Source organism: Rhinatrema bivittatum, chromosome 4, assembly GCF_901001135.1.
Source record: "Rhinatrema bivittatum chromosome 4, aRhiBiv1.1, whole genome shotgun sequence".
Lineage (NCBI taxonomy): Eukaryota > Metazoa > Chordata > Amphibia > Gymnophiona > Rhinatrematidae > Rhinatrema > Rhinatrema bivittatum.
This window is the reverse complement of record NC_042618.1, coordinates 372,727,597-372,745,069: the sequence shown is the minus strand read 5'-3', so window position 1 is coordinate 372,745,069 and position 17,473 is coordinate 372,727,597. Positions and strand designations below refer to the sequence as shown.

Here is a 17,473-nt window from a genome sequence, read left to right as displayed (position 1 = left end):
TGATATACAACCCTCATTGTGGGACTTCCCACGTTTAAAGGCTTTTTCTTTTTTTATTGAATTTCAAAAAATTTACAATAGTATTTACTATTCAGAAATAATTCACTCATTACATAGTCAAATTAAATAATAAACATACTCCTTAATGAAAAACAGTATCAAAATTATAAGAATATGGGAGACTACAGATATCAGAAAAAGAGCAGTATCAATAGAGAACTTAATATCAAATTGCTGTACAGTTACCCCCTACCTTACATTTAATGCCAATCCCCATAGAGATATTTTAGGAGTGAGAGTCCAGATATAAATGTAACTGATCTGGTTCAGTAAATATATCTTGAGTTCTGATATATAATAATATATTTAGAAGGAAAATACAAATGATATCTAGCTCCTCTCGATAAAACTTCATTCCTCATTACCAGGAACTTTTTTCTTCTTTCCTGAGTGAATTTCGTAATATCTGGAAAGACGCAAACTTGTTGACCATACAATTCCTGTGCTTAGCTATGAAATGCCATTCTTAATACTGAATCTTTCGGAAATGAAGGTAAATGTTACCAAGAGTGTGGCTCTGGAATCAATTATTTCCTGTGACATCTCTAGGATCGCTGTTAAGTTTATCAATGGCTCATTTATTTGCTTTTGCAAATCAAGTTTTCCCTCTTTGTTCGATGGTATGTAGAATATTCTTGATATAGCAGGAATAGCTTGTTCAGGAAATTTAAGAACATTTATCAGGTAACTTTTAAATAAGTCCCGAGATGTAGCCATTTTTGATTTTGGGAAATCTAATATTCTTAAGTTATTTCTCCTCATTTTGTTTTCCAAATTCTCCAATTTTTTTATTACATATATTTTCTGATTTTACCAGATTGTTTTGAACTTCCTTTAGATTTTCAATTTTTACTTCCATTTCTTTTACTGACGTTTCAGCAAGTTATTTTACTATCCATAGACTGCACCTTCCCCATACATTCTTTTACCATAACAGTCAAGGCATTAATAGATTTATCCATTGATATTAATGCAGTCCATATTTCTTCCAAAGTAATCTTAGGAGGTCTGGTTAAAGGTTGATGACAAATTACCTTTGTCTGGCTCTTTTCCTCCCAGCTCTGTCGGGCCCTTCCTTCCACCATTACTGAGCTGCTCCTCTACCCTAGATCCCATGGAGCTCTGGAACACTGAGCACACCAAAGACTGCGGGTCCTCTCTGCTGCTTCTCGGGGTATCTAGGTCCTCTGAGGCATTCTCTCTTTCCTCCGATCTTCTCGAGGGCTCGCTCGAGTGCTTGGGAACAGTTGGTGCGCCGGGGCTAAGGGATGTCTCCTCTGCCATGAGGTTCTGCGTCTGCTCTACGCTGAAACCTCCCGTGGCTCCTCCCTCCGGCTGGGTGTAGACTGGTCCGATTAGCATCGAGTATCCTCGGTTGCCGCAGATCAGAAATAGGAATAGAGGTGGTAATTCTTATTCTTGCCTTTCTCTGTGTGAGGCATGTTGAATCAAGAAACCAAAAAGAGGAAATTAAAGAGACAGGCTTAAATCCAAGACCTCTGAGGAGACAAGATGCTAACATGTGTTCTGTGCAGTGGCTATCTTAGTCTCCGCTTTTCTAAAGGCTTTTTCATGTCTACTTGTTAACAGAGAAAACAAGCTTGCTTACCTGTAAATGGGGTTCGCTGTAGATAGGATGAATTATCTATTCTTAATCCCAACCCACCTCCTTGGAGACTTGACTGTATCACTAAAGCTTAAGCTTTGGAAGAGACTGAGGAGCTCCTGAGGCAGTGTGCGCATGCAGGAACTCCCACATATGTTCGGTAAAGTCTTTACTGAGCTCTGTGAGCTGGGTCCAAGTCAGCATCAGCTATCACCCATGTAAAATGGCAGATTCATCTTGCTGTCTGTGGAAAAATGTTTATAGGTAAGCAAGCTTACAGGTCTCCTCCATACCTCTAAGAAAATAAAGCATATTTTGAATCCAATTAGAAAAGAGTTGAATGACTTGACTGCACTTTTTTTTTTTTTAAGGGACAAAAATATTTTGGGCATACCATGAATTGCTTTAAGTTAGGTCTGTTTTACTGAAATTTTTTTCTTATGTTGTATTTTCCCCAGCTGGAAAATAAATACAAGAAAGAAGGAAACAGTTTTAATCTTATAACTTGTCATGTCAACTTCAGCTGGCTTTCTTTTTTTGGCCAGGTTTTTCATGGTTGATTCAAAGCTGGGGTGTTTGAACCTACAGACTAACTCTCAAATAAGAAAATGGTAGCTGGCCAGTAATGGGGGCCTGAAAACCTGTACTGGACCTTTCAGATCCATAGGAATAGCACTTGCTACGTACCAGTCAATGAGGATTACCTCCTCATCCAAGTCAACTTGAATAGGGCAACTGAATCCTGATTTTGTGCCATTGCATGCATAGAAATGTCCTTTTTTTTTTCTTTAGGGAAATCAGAACTATAACTGTATGCATGCAGTGGGGTAAAAACAATGTTCATATTGATCTGGGTGAGGCAATCCTCTAGAATTGTAAATATTTGATTTTTATGAATGTCTATCATATGAAAAAAAGTTTCAAAACAGATGAACATAAGATAACTGGTTTCATTTATTCTTCTTTACTCAAAAGTAACAATGCAGAAGTGGTTTAGTTGAAATAGAGTAAGCACCATGTACATGTAATAAAACCACTGGCCTTAATGCTATCCATGTTCTATATTATATAGCATGGGCCTAAGAACAATACATACAAACCAGTAAAAATGCTATTTTATATTCAGCTAACACAAACAAGTAAATATTAATTTTTCAATAGTTATATATTACTCAAAGATTCTGAACCAGTTTTAGTTGCTGTACATTCACCAGAAATTGATATTCAGCACTACACACACTTATCAAATGTCCAAGTTCATTTATTGAAAATCCAGAGACTAAGCTGTCAATATTCAGAGGCATTTAGCCAAATAACTGAAGTTATCCAGTTAAATGCAGATCTTTTTTTTTTTTTTGGCACATATCTGGATAAACATTATCCGGATATCTGACATAGGGACATTCCGGTAGAATTTCTGGGAGGAATTAGGTTAGCCAGATTAGTAATGCAGCTAACTGTAGTCGTACTGTAGAGCTGTCCTAAAGTTAGCAGGATAAATTTATCCAGCTATCTATAATAACCTTACATATCAGCATTTCCAAACTTTCTTGGTAACACTTATGTGTAGTCTGGTTTTCAGGATTGACACAATGAATATGCATGAGGGAATCATGCATATATAGTCTTCAATGTATGCAAAATTATTTCATGCATATTAAGGAATTCCTAAAAAGTCAACTGGATGCATGTCTCCAGAAGAGGATTAGGAAAAACTGGTTTATATTCAATAGTGTGGCTGCACCACTGAATATTCTACCAAAGTTAGCCAGTTAAGTTTATCTGGCTAAATTTGTAATCTGGCCAGTGACTGAATATAGACCTCTTTGAGGATGATATTGAGCTGTGGGCAGTCAGGCCTTGACTTAACGAACTCAATTCGTTCCAGAGAGCTGGTTGTAACTCAAGTTGGTTGTAAGTCAAGACTATTTTTCCATAAGAAATAATGGAAATACCCATAATTCGTTCCAAACCTCTCAAAGCACCCCTTAACATTTTCATAATAAAAAAAGGGTTGTATAATGTGTGTAATGACCAGAAACCCTATAATTTTCTTAGTGTACTCACCAAAAGTTATAAAATGTGCCTAGCCTACCAGAAACAATTTCATACTGTACTCACCATTCAAGTTGACATCTTTGGCTTGCAGGAAGGGAGGAGGGGGCAAATTCTCTTCTCCCAACCCCCTCAGAGCACATCTCTAGCCCCCAAACACTCCTTCCTCCCCTCCCAACATACTCATTCCTCCCCTCCCAGCATAGTCATTCCTCCCCTCCTGATAACTTGCTGTAGCCAGCTGAGTGCTACCCTCCCTTTCTGCTGCTGCACAGAAGCTTCCTTGGTCACCAGGGATGCTGTGCCGGGTCTGCCTATGTGCTCCTGTGAACATTTGCAGCTCTGGGTGCGTATGAAATGGACAGGCCTCATAAGCAGCAGCCAATCACTGCAACAGCAGAGCAGAAGTCCCACCCACCAAGCCCAAAAAAACACAATTGACAGGAAAAAAACACCCAATTAGAAGCAACTGCATGCATGAGCAGATACACATGGCCTTGGCCGGCATTCAGGTTGTAACTCAAGACTTTGGTTGTAACTCAAAACTAAAATTTTGGTTGTAACCAAGTTGTTCGTATGTCAAGCCGGTTGTAACTCGAGGGTCCACTGTACTTGGATGACTTAAATCAGGTATTCAGTGGTGCAGTTGTACTGCTGAATATACCCAGATAAATTGGTTATCTAGATAGTTTTTCTGAATAACCTACTCAGACTGCCCCACAGCATTCTCAAACTAAATTTAGGCCTGCCCTGAAAATCTTCTGATTTTTATCCAGGTAAGTTTTTTTGGTTAAAACTTACCTTGGGTATCTGAGCCATTTTCCACAACAGTAAATTTTAAAATTGCAGTTTGTGCATCCCAAACTTAACTGGACAAATGGATCACCAAATGTTTAAAATAGTAAACAATTTAATTTCCTTTGTAGACTTATAGTAAGTTGATTGTCTTTGCACACATTATGCAGTCAAGATGTTTTGACAGAAGGTTTGCTTCAGTGGTACTTTTTAGTCTTACTGCAAACCAACTTGCTGGCCAGAGCTTCCTCATTTAAATTTGCAACACATATACAAATCAAGGCTGTGGTCACAAGGTACAATTGTATCAATTAATTTGCAACTATCTTCAGATCTCCACTGGCTCATTTTAATTTTTGATTTATATACCACCTTTCAAACACTTGAAAACAGATTACTTTCAAGTATTATATGTATTTCCCTGTCCCCAGAGTTCTCGATCTATTTGTACCTGTGGCAGTAGATAGTGAAGTGACTTGTACAAATCAAGGAGCAACAGTGGGATTTGAAGCCTGGTTTCCCTGATTTGCAGCCTGCTGCTCTAACCACTAGGCAGCTACTCCACTCTAATTGAATTGAAGATAGCCAGTCACAAAGGGCTATACAAACTCTTGAGTAGCCAATCACAACAATTTGCTTTCCTCCAAATTCAGTAAATCTGTTAAACATAGCAATTGAAGAATCAGCAGTCCAAAATAAAATTATACAAACACTTACCACTCAATTTTTTATTGTTCAGGTCATAAGTGAAAATCATTTGTGACATTTAAATCTGACATTCTTCATGATGAACGAAGGACTGGTCATAATCACTCATGTGAAAGGGCTTAAAGATAGGATCAATAAGTTAACTGCATCTCCTCAAAATTGTTCAGGTTCATGCAACAGCCCAGATATGCGTACAGCAAGTCTAACAGTGTCTGTGAGGCTACTCCATTTTGAGAGTGATTTTTATGTTGAGATTTTCTTTAAAAAGTCCATTGCATTTTCTGGCCTGTAACATATTGTAAAAGATGATAGGGTTAATTGACTACAGTATATTTAAGCTGTCAACCTTTAACAAACTTGTTAGCCAAAGTTGACTTTATATTCACTTATTCCCTAGTCAAATGTACTGAGATTTCTTTACTGTAACAGTAGAAAGAGGGTAAAAGTGTTAAATATTTTATATTTAGTTATCCCATTCCATCTTTTTAGTTTGTGATGATATTTTATTAATCTTCTTACCCTAAAATAGGGTATGGGGGGTAGAGATTTTAGACAATATAACAGTTTTTCCTATTTTGTTTATGGGGAAAAATCATAGTTCATCTGACCTATAGTTAGGAAATATGTTTATCCTTAAAAGGAGCTTTAGAAGGGAATGGCCTGGTAGCTCAGTGGCAGTGCTGTAGACGGTTCATGGTTCAGTCCCAGAGTCATGTCTTCCACACTGGGGATACTGTGGAGGAAGTGTTTGCAATCCCTGAGGTAGATGGAGTAATAGTTATTAAGAATGACACCTGGTGGCTGGATTATAGCCCTAGATATTGGAAAGAGCCCTAGTGTATGGGACTGTTGCTGCAGTGACCAGACTAGGGTAGTTGAAGTTGGGTCTGTTAAAATAGGGTTGAAAAAACACAGATAGTTGTGAATGAAGGCTCATAATGCCAGAATCCCTCAACTGGTTCTGATTTTGTTGGAAGAGAAAGGAGGAACTATCAGGTCAAAAAGACATGAGTAATCAATTTCCATTATGCGTCTTCAGGAAGGAATTTGAATCTATTTTCAAATGACTAGATCATTTTGAGCACATTCTTAAGAGTATGAAACAGATCAGTGCGCTGCACAGAGGTCTAGATGCAGCATGTCAATTTGCTGATGGTTTATGAAGTGCTATCTTTGCAGGTTGAGTTGGGTTTCTTCCATGAGAGTGATGTCAAGATAGTTGCAAAGTCCATACGGGACCGAGTAGCATTAATCAACTGGAGAAGGGAAAGGATGTGGCCTGTGAAACAGTTCGAGAATCGCAGACAGAGTGAAGGCCTCGAGCAACTTAAAGTTCCACAGACACAGCCACATGTTCCAGTAGCCTTCTCTACCCACATTGTTCAGCACATCTTTTCTGAGCCGGAAGAGCAGGACATTGACCAGCATATTTTCCACCAGAAGCTGCCTGCCAGCATCACATCTGTTGCATGTAAGCCTCGTATATTCTTTGCTGAATTTCATTCTTATGTTTGTATAGAGAGGGGGAAATAAAAGCAATGCTATGTTTGACCAACTTTGATTGCTCCATTTAATGGGCAACATAAGTAACATTCTGGGTCAGATCAAGGTCCATCAAGCCCAGCATTCTGTCTCCGATGGTGGCCAGTCTGAGTTGCAAGTACCCATCAGATCTCCAATAGTTAATCTATTTCTTGTATCTCTGAGAAGTGCTCTCTTTCGTAAGACTACCTGACTAATAGTTTATGGACTTTTCCTTCAGGAACTTGGCCAATTCTCTCTTGAGCCCCACTGTTAGTTGCTTTGACCAAGTTATCTGGCAACAGATTCCATAGCTTGATTGTGTGCTGAGTGAAAAAATGCTTATTACAATTTGTTTTAAATTTACCGGTTGCTAGTTTCATGTAGTGTTCTCTAGTCCTGTTTGAAAGAATAAATAACTGTTCGTATTTGTGTTCCATCCAACTTGTGGTTTCATAAATTTCAGTCCTATCCCCTCTGTCCTCTTTTTAGCTTGAAAAAAAAAAAAGAGCCCTAATCAGTTTAGCTTTTCTCCATAAGGGAACTTTTCCATCCCATTGTTTTTGTTGCCCTTCTCTCTTTTCTATGCCCTCACGTTTTGAGATAGGTGACCAGAAACTGCACATAATAATCAAGGTGTGATCATAGCAAGGATCTGTACAAAAGCATTACATTTTCAATTCTGCTCTCTTCTTTTCCAAAATTACTGACTTTCAATTTGCCTTTTAGACTACCATCTTTCTCCTCATCCTGGCCAGGCAGGAGATAATATAACCCCACTACTATACTATACCTATTTACTCTTAAATGGTACACTGGAATCTTTATGGATAGAAATTATTTCTTGCAAAAGTTTTATCCTACTGGCTACCCCTCCTCCAGTTGTACCTGTCCTGTCATGTCGATATAATTTGTACCATTGAATGTCCTTCCACCAGGTTTCCAAGAGTCCTAATGTCTCTTCTATTAGTGCTGAGCATTCTCTTTCCAGTCTTATTTTTCAGACTTCTGGGATTTGTATACAGAAATTTTAAAGTTAGTTTTATTTGTATCCATATACTGCTTATCAGATGCAGGCAATTTGGAGTCCCCTGCACCATCTGTATTTAAATACATCCTGGGTTTTTTTCCGCCTTTACAACCATGTGATATACCATATCAAAAAAAACAAAACACCCTGACCCTTTAAATTTAATCCTTTCATGTCCCCCCTCTCCCCCCCAAAATTTTAAAGTACAGCCCCTGTCACATGGTAGGAGCACAGGATGGCCGCGGATACGCTGTCACATGCTAAGGGCAAAGGGCCATCGGCGCCATTTTGATTAGTGGCTACAGACTGCCTGAGCACGGGAGATCGCTCCTGGGACCCCTGCTGGACCACCAGGTACTTAAAAAATTTTGGGTGGGGGACACGAAAAGATAAATTTAAACCCCAAACCCACCCCGACCGTTTAAATTTAAAGTGCCGTTTCTTCCTGCCCCCCCCCCCCCCCCCCGGTGGGGTTTTCCTATCTGGTTCGGGGGCCCCCTGAATTCTGATGAGTTTGAAAATATCGTCTGATATTTTCAATCGTCAGAAAAATGGTTCACATCCCTACTTCATAGTATTCCCCTAGTTTTAGATTGTTTTCCCAGTTTCTCAGAAGTGTATGCCTACCTCCATAACTTAGTCTGAGTGTCAAACCTGTACACCATTGTGAAACTAGTGATTCTCACATGGAATGACTGTATGTAAAACACTCAAATCCCTTTCTTTTCATTCCCTTAATCCATATTCTTCCAGAGCAAAGGAAACAAAAAAACTATGCTCTATATTCCATATCATAAAATTCATGAATGCTTCTCACGTAACTTTATCAAGAAGCATAAAATGAAGAATTGGAATATTTCAGTGGAAAATCATGTAAATTGTCCAGATCAGTGCAGTACTGTAACTTAAAGCAAATATAATTCTGCCATTTAAATGGGGCATAGATGAGTGAGAATCACTCTGCTGAATATTGGTTGGCAAGTTTACCAAAAGAAATGCACAGGCCGTCACTCTGTAATGCTATCAGGTATGCTTAAAGCTACTGACATATCTTTAGCACACAATCTAAGGCGAAAAGCAATTTGGTCTATTTTCAGCTACAGCCTTCTGAATTTTACTCTTTGAGAAGGAGAAAATCCAATGTATCTGAGACTCCAGCAAAATCAGCACATTCCTTACTTCAAAATTTGCAGCATATCTTTATATTAGGGTCAATGCAAAGAAATTTCTGCAGAATTTAGATTGTAGTCTTTAAACCAAAAAACTGGGTTTGGTTCCAAAAGATAGCATGGTGGTAATAGCTTTGTCATACCCATATAGTATTAGGTATGGTAGTCACTCCCACCCTGTTTCTCAATGATTGATCTTGGTGAGAGAACGACTTATCTTTGTCTTTGTGTAAGGCGAAGACCCTGTAGTTGAGTTAAAGCCACTCTACTAAACCTGAAATGAGGCTTTGTTTAAAGTTGTATATTTAAAGGCTTTTTTTCTCCTGAGACAGAGAAAGATACTCTTAATTCCAAAGAGCTAATAGGAAACTATAACGGAGAATCTGATGAAGCCTGAAATTTCAAACAAGTAATTGCTGTTTGAGGTTTGCTATCTAGGGAAATGGAATAGTTTCAATTAATTTAGGGTTGGGGAGCTATAATGTACATTAGATACTTGGCTTTGGTATAGAAAAAGTACAAAGAGGGGCTAATAAAGGTGCTGAAAATGGCCAAATTTGAGTTTTTATATTAGGATATATGAGAATAAGTGTGTGTACACAATAGCTTACAAATGTATTCGATCCCCTAAAAAGTCAACAGATTTGTGTGGATTACAATGACACTTATCAGATTGTTCCAGGCAGTATGTTTATTGCAAACAGTGCCACAGATTCTCGATTGGATTGAGATCTGGACTTTGACTTGGCCATTGTAGAACATTCATCTTTTTGTTCAACCACTTCTGTGTTGCTTTGGCCTTGTACTTGAAATAATTGACCTTTTGAAAGATGAACTTTCTCCCAAGTTTTAGTTTAGCAGACTGAAGCAGGTTGTCTTTCAGTATTTCCCTGTATTTTGCTCCATACATCCTTCAATTTTAGCAAGATGCCCAGTCCCTGCTGAAGAAAAGCATCCCCACGACATGATGCTGCCACCCCCATACTTTACTGCTGGGATGGCTCATGTGGCTCAAATGCTACATGTGGCATTTTAAATTTTGGCCAAAAAGTTCCATTTGTGACTCATCTGACTACAAACCCTTATCCCACATTTAGCTGAATCACTCTGGTGCTTTCTGGAAAACTCCAGATGTGCTTTGATATGGTTTTTCTTCAGTAATGGCTTCTTTCTAGCCATCCTCCTAGGCAGGCCAGTTGATTGCAAGCTCTTGCTATGACTGACTGGTGCACCTCCACTCCAGTCTTTTTTTTTTTTTTAATTCTTTATTTTCAATTTACAAACAAATGTTTGCATATCACAGTTGGATAACATATACATATCAAATATTACAATTAACATGTGGAAAATAGAAATTGCTCCTAATTTATCCAAGCTGTATATCAAAAGAAACAACATAAAAAGAGCGAAAGAGGGCATCAAATAATATAATGGAGAATTATTAGGAAATTCACTTTAAAGTTAGGGCATTAACATAGTATTTACTCCACCGGTGCTAAATCAATTAAAAAAAAAATATAAACCCTCTCCTTAAGTTACTGGGGATGAGGTAGTTGTCCTATAGGCATCTATGAATTGACTAATTTGATCTAGTATTTTGTTTTTATTATTTTTTTTGTGAGCACTAGCATGTATGTAGTAATGATTTTTGTTCCTCTGTAGCCCCTGAGGCAGCCACTTGAAGAGTGGAGTGGCAAAACTCGGCCAGAGTTGGGCATTTTAACACGTCTCCACTGTAATACTCTTTTAAAGGACATGTGGCATCTCTTTTGTTTTTTCACCGTAACAGCTTTTATAGATCACCTCCCTTCTTGCTTTTTGGCTTTGACATTATTCTCTAACATTTCCAGACGTCTAGAGCAGGCCATTTGTTCTTTAATGGTAGCTACATTAAATTCCTGGATGGACTGAATTTTATTTTCAGCCTCTAAGATCCTATTTGTGGTTACATTGGCCTGTTCCTATACCTCAATGATTTTCTGCTGAAAACTATAGGTGAGAGGCCATTTTGTTATCTAAATGTCTCAAAGATGTTCCGTAACCTGCCACCAAGCCCCATAACGCCTCAAGGGTCATTGCTTCTGGCCTTGAAGGAATTTGCAAGGACTCACCAATCATGCTGGTCAATGTCTGTCTTTGGCTACCAGCCGCAGGAACCTCTACTTCTCCTCGCCTCAGAGGATCCCCAGGTAGCTCCGATGCTCAATTCAGCTCCAGCTGAAGGAGAATTCTCCGCTTCCAGCGCAAGGCAAGGAAGCACCCCCTCCACCTCAGTCGCTCCTACCACGTCATTGGTCTGCGACTGAGAAGCGTCCTTGCCGGGGTCACGTTTCCCAGAGGCAGGGGAAGGTCAGGGCTGAGGGATGCCTCTTCCATCGGAGATCCCTGCTCTCCCCTCTGGGACTCCCACAGAGTTCATCGGCTCCCTCGAACACCGGCTGGGTCATGAAACGCAAGATGTTGAGCTGCCCAGGAGAAGGTATGGGTTCAGAGGGGAAAATCCTAACCTTCCCTTTCTTTTAGACGGCATGGTTAAGAAAATTTAGTTCAGGAACAAGAACTTTAGGGCAGCTGGCATTCAATCACTCTATGCCGCCATCTTGCCCTCTCCCCCTGTTTTATATCACCTCCATGCCAGTCTTAGCCACTGAACTCTGTAGCTCCTTCAAAGTGATTGTTGGCCTCTCTGTGGCTTTGCTCACAGATCTCCTTGCTCAGACGCTGAGATTTGAGGGACGACCTTGTCTAGGCAGCGTCTGGGTGGTATGATGCAGCTTCTATTTCCTCAGAATTGAGCCAACAATGTTCACTGGGATATCTAAATCAACTCAATTATATCGCATCACTTATTTATCTTCATCAATATTGTGGTTGAACACATGTCAGCTCAATACACAATTTAATTATATATATTCAACAGAAAACCTTTTGAAAGAGTGGAAAGTTTCATATCTTATGTTCCCATTACCCACTGGTAATGAGAATTAGATTTTATAATCAAACTATCCACCACCAGCCACTTCCTATTTATCTGAACGTTCAAAAAAGTTAAAAAAAAAAAGTCTCCAAACATTGTATCAAAGAAATAACTTGATAAGTGTCCAAACACACCTTTTGTATCCAAATTATTTTTTTTGTTTTTATGAAACAATGTAACAAAAATGTAACTTCAAGTACTGTTGTTCACTTAAATAATACTCCGTGGAAATGCGCTATATAAATATTCAAGACCAACGTGAGTTCAAAATAGAAAGTGGTTGAACAGTTTGATTATAAAATCTAATTCTATTACCAGTGGGTAATGGGAACATAAGATATGAAACTTTCCACTCCTCCTTCAAAATTTTTCTGTTGAATATATATAATTATATTAAATGTGTATTGAGTTGACGTGTGTTCAACCACAATATTGATGAAGATAAATAAGTGAGGTGATTGAACTGATTTATTTACATTTTCATTCCCTCTAGAGTGATAACTTAGTGCAGTATTTTGGTTTTTAACCGGGATATCTAAGCACTTTGATATTTTGTAACCTTTTCCTATCTTGTGCATGTCTACAACTTTATCTTTAACTAGCTGTGCCCGGCCACGCGTTGCAGTGGCAGAGTCAGGTTCTTTCCCCCCCCTCCCCCTTCCCCTTGCTCATATACCTCAGTCACACATCGTCCTCCCCCTTGGTCACTCACCCCCCCTTTCCTCCCCTGTCCCCACTCCAGCTCTCTCCCCTCACACTCACCCCTCCCCCTTCGGTCACTAACCCCCTCTTCACTCCCCTGTCCCCACTCAACTCTCACCCCTCACACTCACCTATCCCCTCTGGGTCTCTCCACTGACACTGCCCTCTTCATTCACCCTCCCCTCACTGTCACCTCTCCCCGCCTACTCCCTACCCTTTTGTCAGTGACACCGCACCCTCTCTCAATCTCCTTCCCTGATTCTGATCCCCTCCGGCTCGCAATGCCCTCCCAGCTGCCTCTCCCCGTCCCTCTCCCTCTTGTGCGGTTCTGCGTGGCCCACTCCCGAAGGCGCGAGGTCAGCAGGATCCCTCCGTCGTGCACGTGAGCCGTACCAGATCGCTGCCGCAGCTCCTCCCAGGTGTCGAATTTCGGCCGGCCGACACCACCACGCCCGATATTGCCATCGGTCCGCCGCTGCTGTTCCTCCCAGCGCCATGTTGGTCCCGCTGTGCACAACGTGCACCGCTGCTGCCCCTCCCAGCACCATGTTAGTCCCGCTGTGCCAGATGTGCGCTCCCGCCCGCGCATGCGCAGTATAGCAGCTTCATTTCCCAAGGTAGATAGCGTGTGTTGCATGTCTGTCCAACAGATGTCTCTGTTTTCCCCACACACATGTAAAAAACATGTTTTTTCTGTAACCGTGTGACATCTATGTAATCTAGATAGAGAAGAACCTTGCCGAAAGTGAAAGCAAGGTTATGTCCAAATTTAAAAGCAATTGGTGCAGTAGCTGAGCCTTTTTAAGTTGAAGAACAGAGCAGTAAAGGTTACAGTTTGTTTGTTTTGGTGTTTTTTTTACCCCAAATGAACAACACCAGCAAAGAATAGTTTAAATATGCAAGCACACCTTCCTGGCCCCCCCCCCCCCCCCACACCCAACCCGGCGAAATAGAGCAACCCGCACTACAGCCCCCCTCTCGGGAGATGTGGAAAATCAGTGCCCCCCCCCCCCGTGAAAAACACGCGGCGGAAAATAAGAACGGTCCCCCACCGTGCTCCTCCCCGGCTACCTGTGTAAACTGCCAGCCGGTGGCGAGGGTGAGTGCTAGGGTTTGTTCCACCGGCTGCCATGTCGCAAAACTTCACCGGTGAAAGTGGTGCGTCAGGATTCCTGACCTAGTAAGGGCAAATGTCCGCTGATGATATGGCGCCGACGGGCTGTTGCCCTTACTATGTCACATGGTGTACCGACGTCATTGTTGTCTCCGTATAGCATAGTAAGGGCAAGGTCCGCCAGTGCCATTTTGGTTGCTGGCATCCGGCCCTACTGAATGCGGTGTGTCCCGGACCGTTCCTGTGGTGCCGGCGGAGAAGCACGGACTTCTATCAGGTGTAGTGTGTGATCGGAGTGCAGTGCGTGGGTGGGTGGAAGAGGGTATTTTAAATTCGGAGGGTGTGTGAAATGCGTGGCTTCCCAATGTAGCAGCCAGGAATTCGTGTTTTTTGGTGTGTTTTGGGAGGGTGGGTGAAGTAAGTGACATTGGCAGGTGTGTGGGTGGGGGTGTGTGGTGTGATGAGTGTGGATTTCTGTGTGTTATGAGGGAGTGTGAATGAAAGACAATAGCCCTGTGTGGGTGGGGTGTGGTGTGTGTGAAAGGTGTAAGAGGTTGCGCTTGCGCTGACGGCCACCAGATGTTGCTGTTTTGTGTAAGCAATTTTTAAACTTGTATTACCTGTCACAGGTGTGACCTATATGTAATGTAAGTGTATAAGATCCTTCCCGTATGGGAAGTGAATGTTGTGTGCAAATTTGAACGCATTCGGTTAAGCGGTTGGTGATATTAGCGACGACGTACAAACTATTTAACATTTTTATTTATATAGATTTCCTTAGAATGTTCTTTGGTCTTAATTTTCACAGCTTTCTTTCAGGTTCAGTCTAACCAATGGTTCTGAAATTAGGTGTCTTATCCAGAAAAGCTGATTTTTAATGATTCACAGGTACAGGCCAATTGATAGGGCAATATCTTCATCTGTGTAAACTTGGAGCTTCCATGGCACTGGGGTTGAATACTTATGCAAGCAGCACTTTTCAGTTTAATTTTTACAAAAAATGCAGAGAAATAATGAATTGTGACTTTGAAATTTTACTTTAAGCGCATACTGGTGTGTAATATACTCTGTGGAACAATCTGTATGTTTGTAATCCATACAAATCTGCTGACCTTTTTAGGGCAGTGGTTCCCAACCCTGTCCTGGGACCTCCCCAGCCAGTCAGATTTTCAGGATATCCACAAAGAATATGTATGAAAGAAATGTGCATGTTATGGAGGCAGTGCATGCATCCTGAAAACCTGACTGACTAGGGGGTCCCCAGGACAGGGTTGGGAACCACCGTTTTAGGGGGTCAAACACTTCTACAAGCCACTGTATATAATATCAGACCCCTTTCAAGGTTTGCCCAAACTTCCTTTGATAGGTTATATATCCTCTGGTTTCATTCAGGTTAAAGTTGCATCTCCAGTAAGGTTCGATGAAAGGGTGTTAACCCCCTATATTGTACAGGTTCTTAGTGTCTGTCAAAAGGCCAAGAAGACCATCCTCTGCTCAAGGCACAGTTTCTTTGATTTTAGCCAAAAAGATGCCCTAATAGCTGCCTGCTAGGTAAAAGTATTTTGCCATTTTTGGAATTGGGAAGTCATTTTCTTTTTCACTTTCCCTGGATTGCTATATAATGAGCTGTTGGACTCTTGAAGCTCTGGTCATGTTTCACCCTAGCCAACTACATAGCAATGAGCAAGATGGACAGAAGGAGCAATGGACTTTCTGACTTTTAAATACTTATGGTTCTACTTTTAAGTTTCCACTGTAGAAATAGCCCAGTAGGGACAGAGAAACATCTGCTTATTTCTGATTTATGCTCTTTACTAAAATTGTGTAACACTTTGAGTAAAAGTTATATGCAAATGAATGAAATACGTACTTTGAAGGCAGATTCATAACTTTCAGGTAAGTGCATAAGAAGGACCCAGACTGGAAAAGGTTAGACTGAGCAATCAAGTTTTTCTGGCACACTAATCTAGATGTGGTTACGAAACCATCACCTGTGTGCTCAGAACATTTTTTTGAAATGTAATTTTAATTGTCAATATCCCATGAGCCATTTGCTTCAATCCCAAAGTGTATTATTGGAAAACAAAATCAGTGTTGCCAAAATGTGCAGCAGAAAAAAATAACCTGAATCCTGGTATCCAGCTGTAAAAGTAATTAGATCCTATCACTAGATAGGTGAATGTTTAAGCAGCTAATGAAGCAGACAAACTTGGCCAACTCAATTTGGATGCATCAAAATACTTCTGAATGTAAGTCTGAGGCTAGTACAGTGATAATCCAATCCAGTCCTCAGACACCTATTGGGTTCAATTTTCATGATATCAACTGTGAATTGACAAATTGCATTTGTATGCATTTGGTTAAAGAACCAGGTTAAGCTGCACAATTTGGCTACCCTGAAAACAAGCCTTTACCATTGATTTTATTTTAAATAAAATATTTGCATTCCATCATACCCAGATAAGTAGTTCATGGCAGATTACAATTTAAAAACACCAAACAGTTATTTTTATTTAAAATGATTTATGTACTGCTTTTTTCTACTGGAATGTAAGCAAAACTGTTTACAATAAAAATTCACATCACATACACAACATAAAAATATTTATTTATTTAAAGATTTTTATTTAAAGATTTTTATATACGACGGCACGTATGTCACATCACCTCGGTTTACAGATAATTCAGCAAGGCGCTTTACAATACAACATGTAAACTGATATAATAGGTAACAAGGTTTACCCATAAACTAGGTAAACTAAAATATACATAGAGTAATTAACAAGAGGGAGAGTTTCTAGGTACTTCTAAGAGTTCTGAGTTATGATGGCTGTGATCCTACTAATGTAGTGCTTCCCACAAATAGGCAATTTTATAGTATCCCTGGATCTGAACAATAGCCATTTTTCCCCAAATATCATTTTGGACACTTTTTCCCAGTAAAAAATATAAAGCAGATACATCATATAAACGTCTGTACACTTTTTAAAGTCCTTTTTAATCTCCTTGTGGTGATCAATAAAGTAGTATGATCCTCATAATCCTTATTCCTGTTGGTCAAAGATGCCATTCTTCCCTGTTTTTTTGTGGTTGGATAGTTCATATACCTGAATTCAGAGGAATGTGGTGGTTTTGATACAACTGAAAATGAATATGTATATTCTTAAATATATTGTACTATCCAAAGCTATGAAGATGTTAATATAAAAAGCTGGAACTGAATTGTAACTGGACTGCTTTTATTCCTTTGGTAATGCTGCTGTTTCATAGCTGAAATTACATCTAAAATCATTAAGCAATAAGTGAGCCGGCTTAAATTACTTGCTGCTTTTTCATAGTGAAATAAGCAAAAATATTTTAAAATTGTGCAGTAGCACATCCTCTTGAGACATATATATATATATATATATATATATATATATATATATATATATATATATATATATATATATAGCTGGAAAACTTGCAGATGCCTTCTGATCCTATGAGCTGTATCAACTTAGGGAATGAGAAGGAATTACTTGGCCATATAATCAGGTGTGTATATATGGAACTTTGTCTATATGTAAATCTATCCAGGGCACTATGTGTGTGTGTATATATATGGATAAGTGACACCAATATTATCATAAATAAGACAATTTAACCTTTTTTAATATTAAAGTACATTTTTATTACAAAATCTCCAAACATTGGCTATTATATGCAAAATATAAAAATGTCAACAATATTGAAC

General features: G+C 39.7%; 1 protein-coding gene across 12 annotated transcripts in view; it reads left to right on the top strand.

Annotated features, from left to right (window-relative positions):
* The window catches only part of WNK2 (WNK lysine deficient protein kinase 2), a 336,843-nt gene that overhangs the window by 184,094 nt on the left and 135,276 nt on the right, over window positions 1-17,473 (top strand). For all 12 annotated transcript variants that reach the window (XM_029600851.1, XM_029600854.1, XM_029600860.1 and 9 more), the window contains exon 8: window positions 6,404-6,695. In XM_029600851.1, the coding sequence (XP_029456711.1) occupies window positions 6,404-6,695 (292 nt within the window). The remainder of the gene's footprint in view (window positions 1-6,403; window positions 6,696-17,473) is intronic.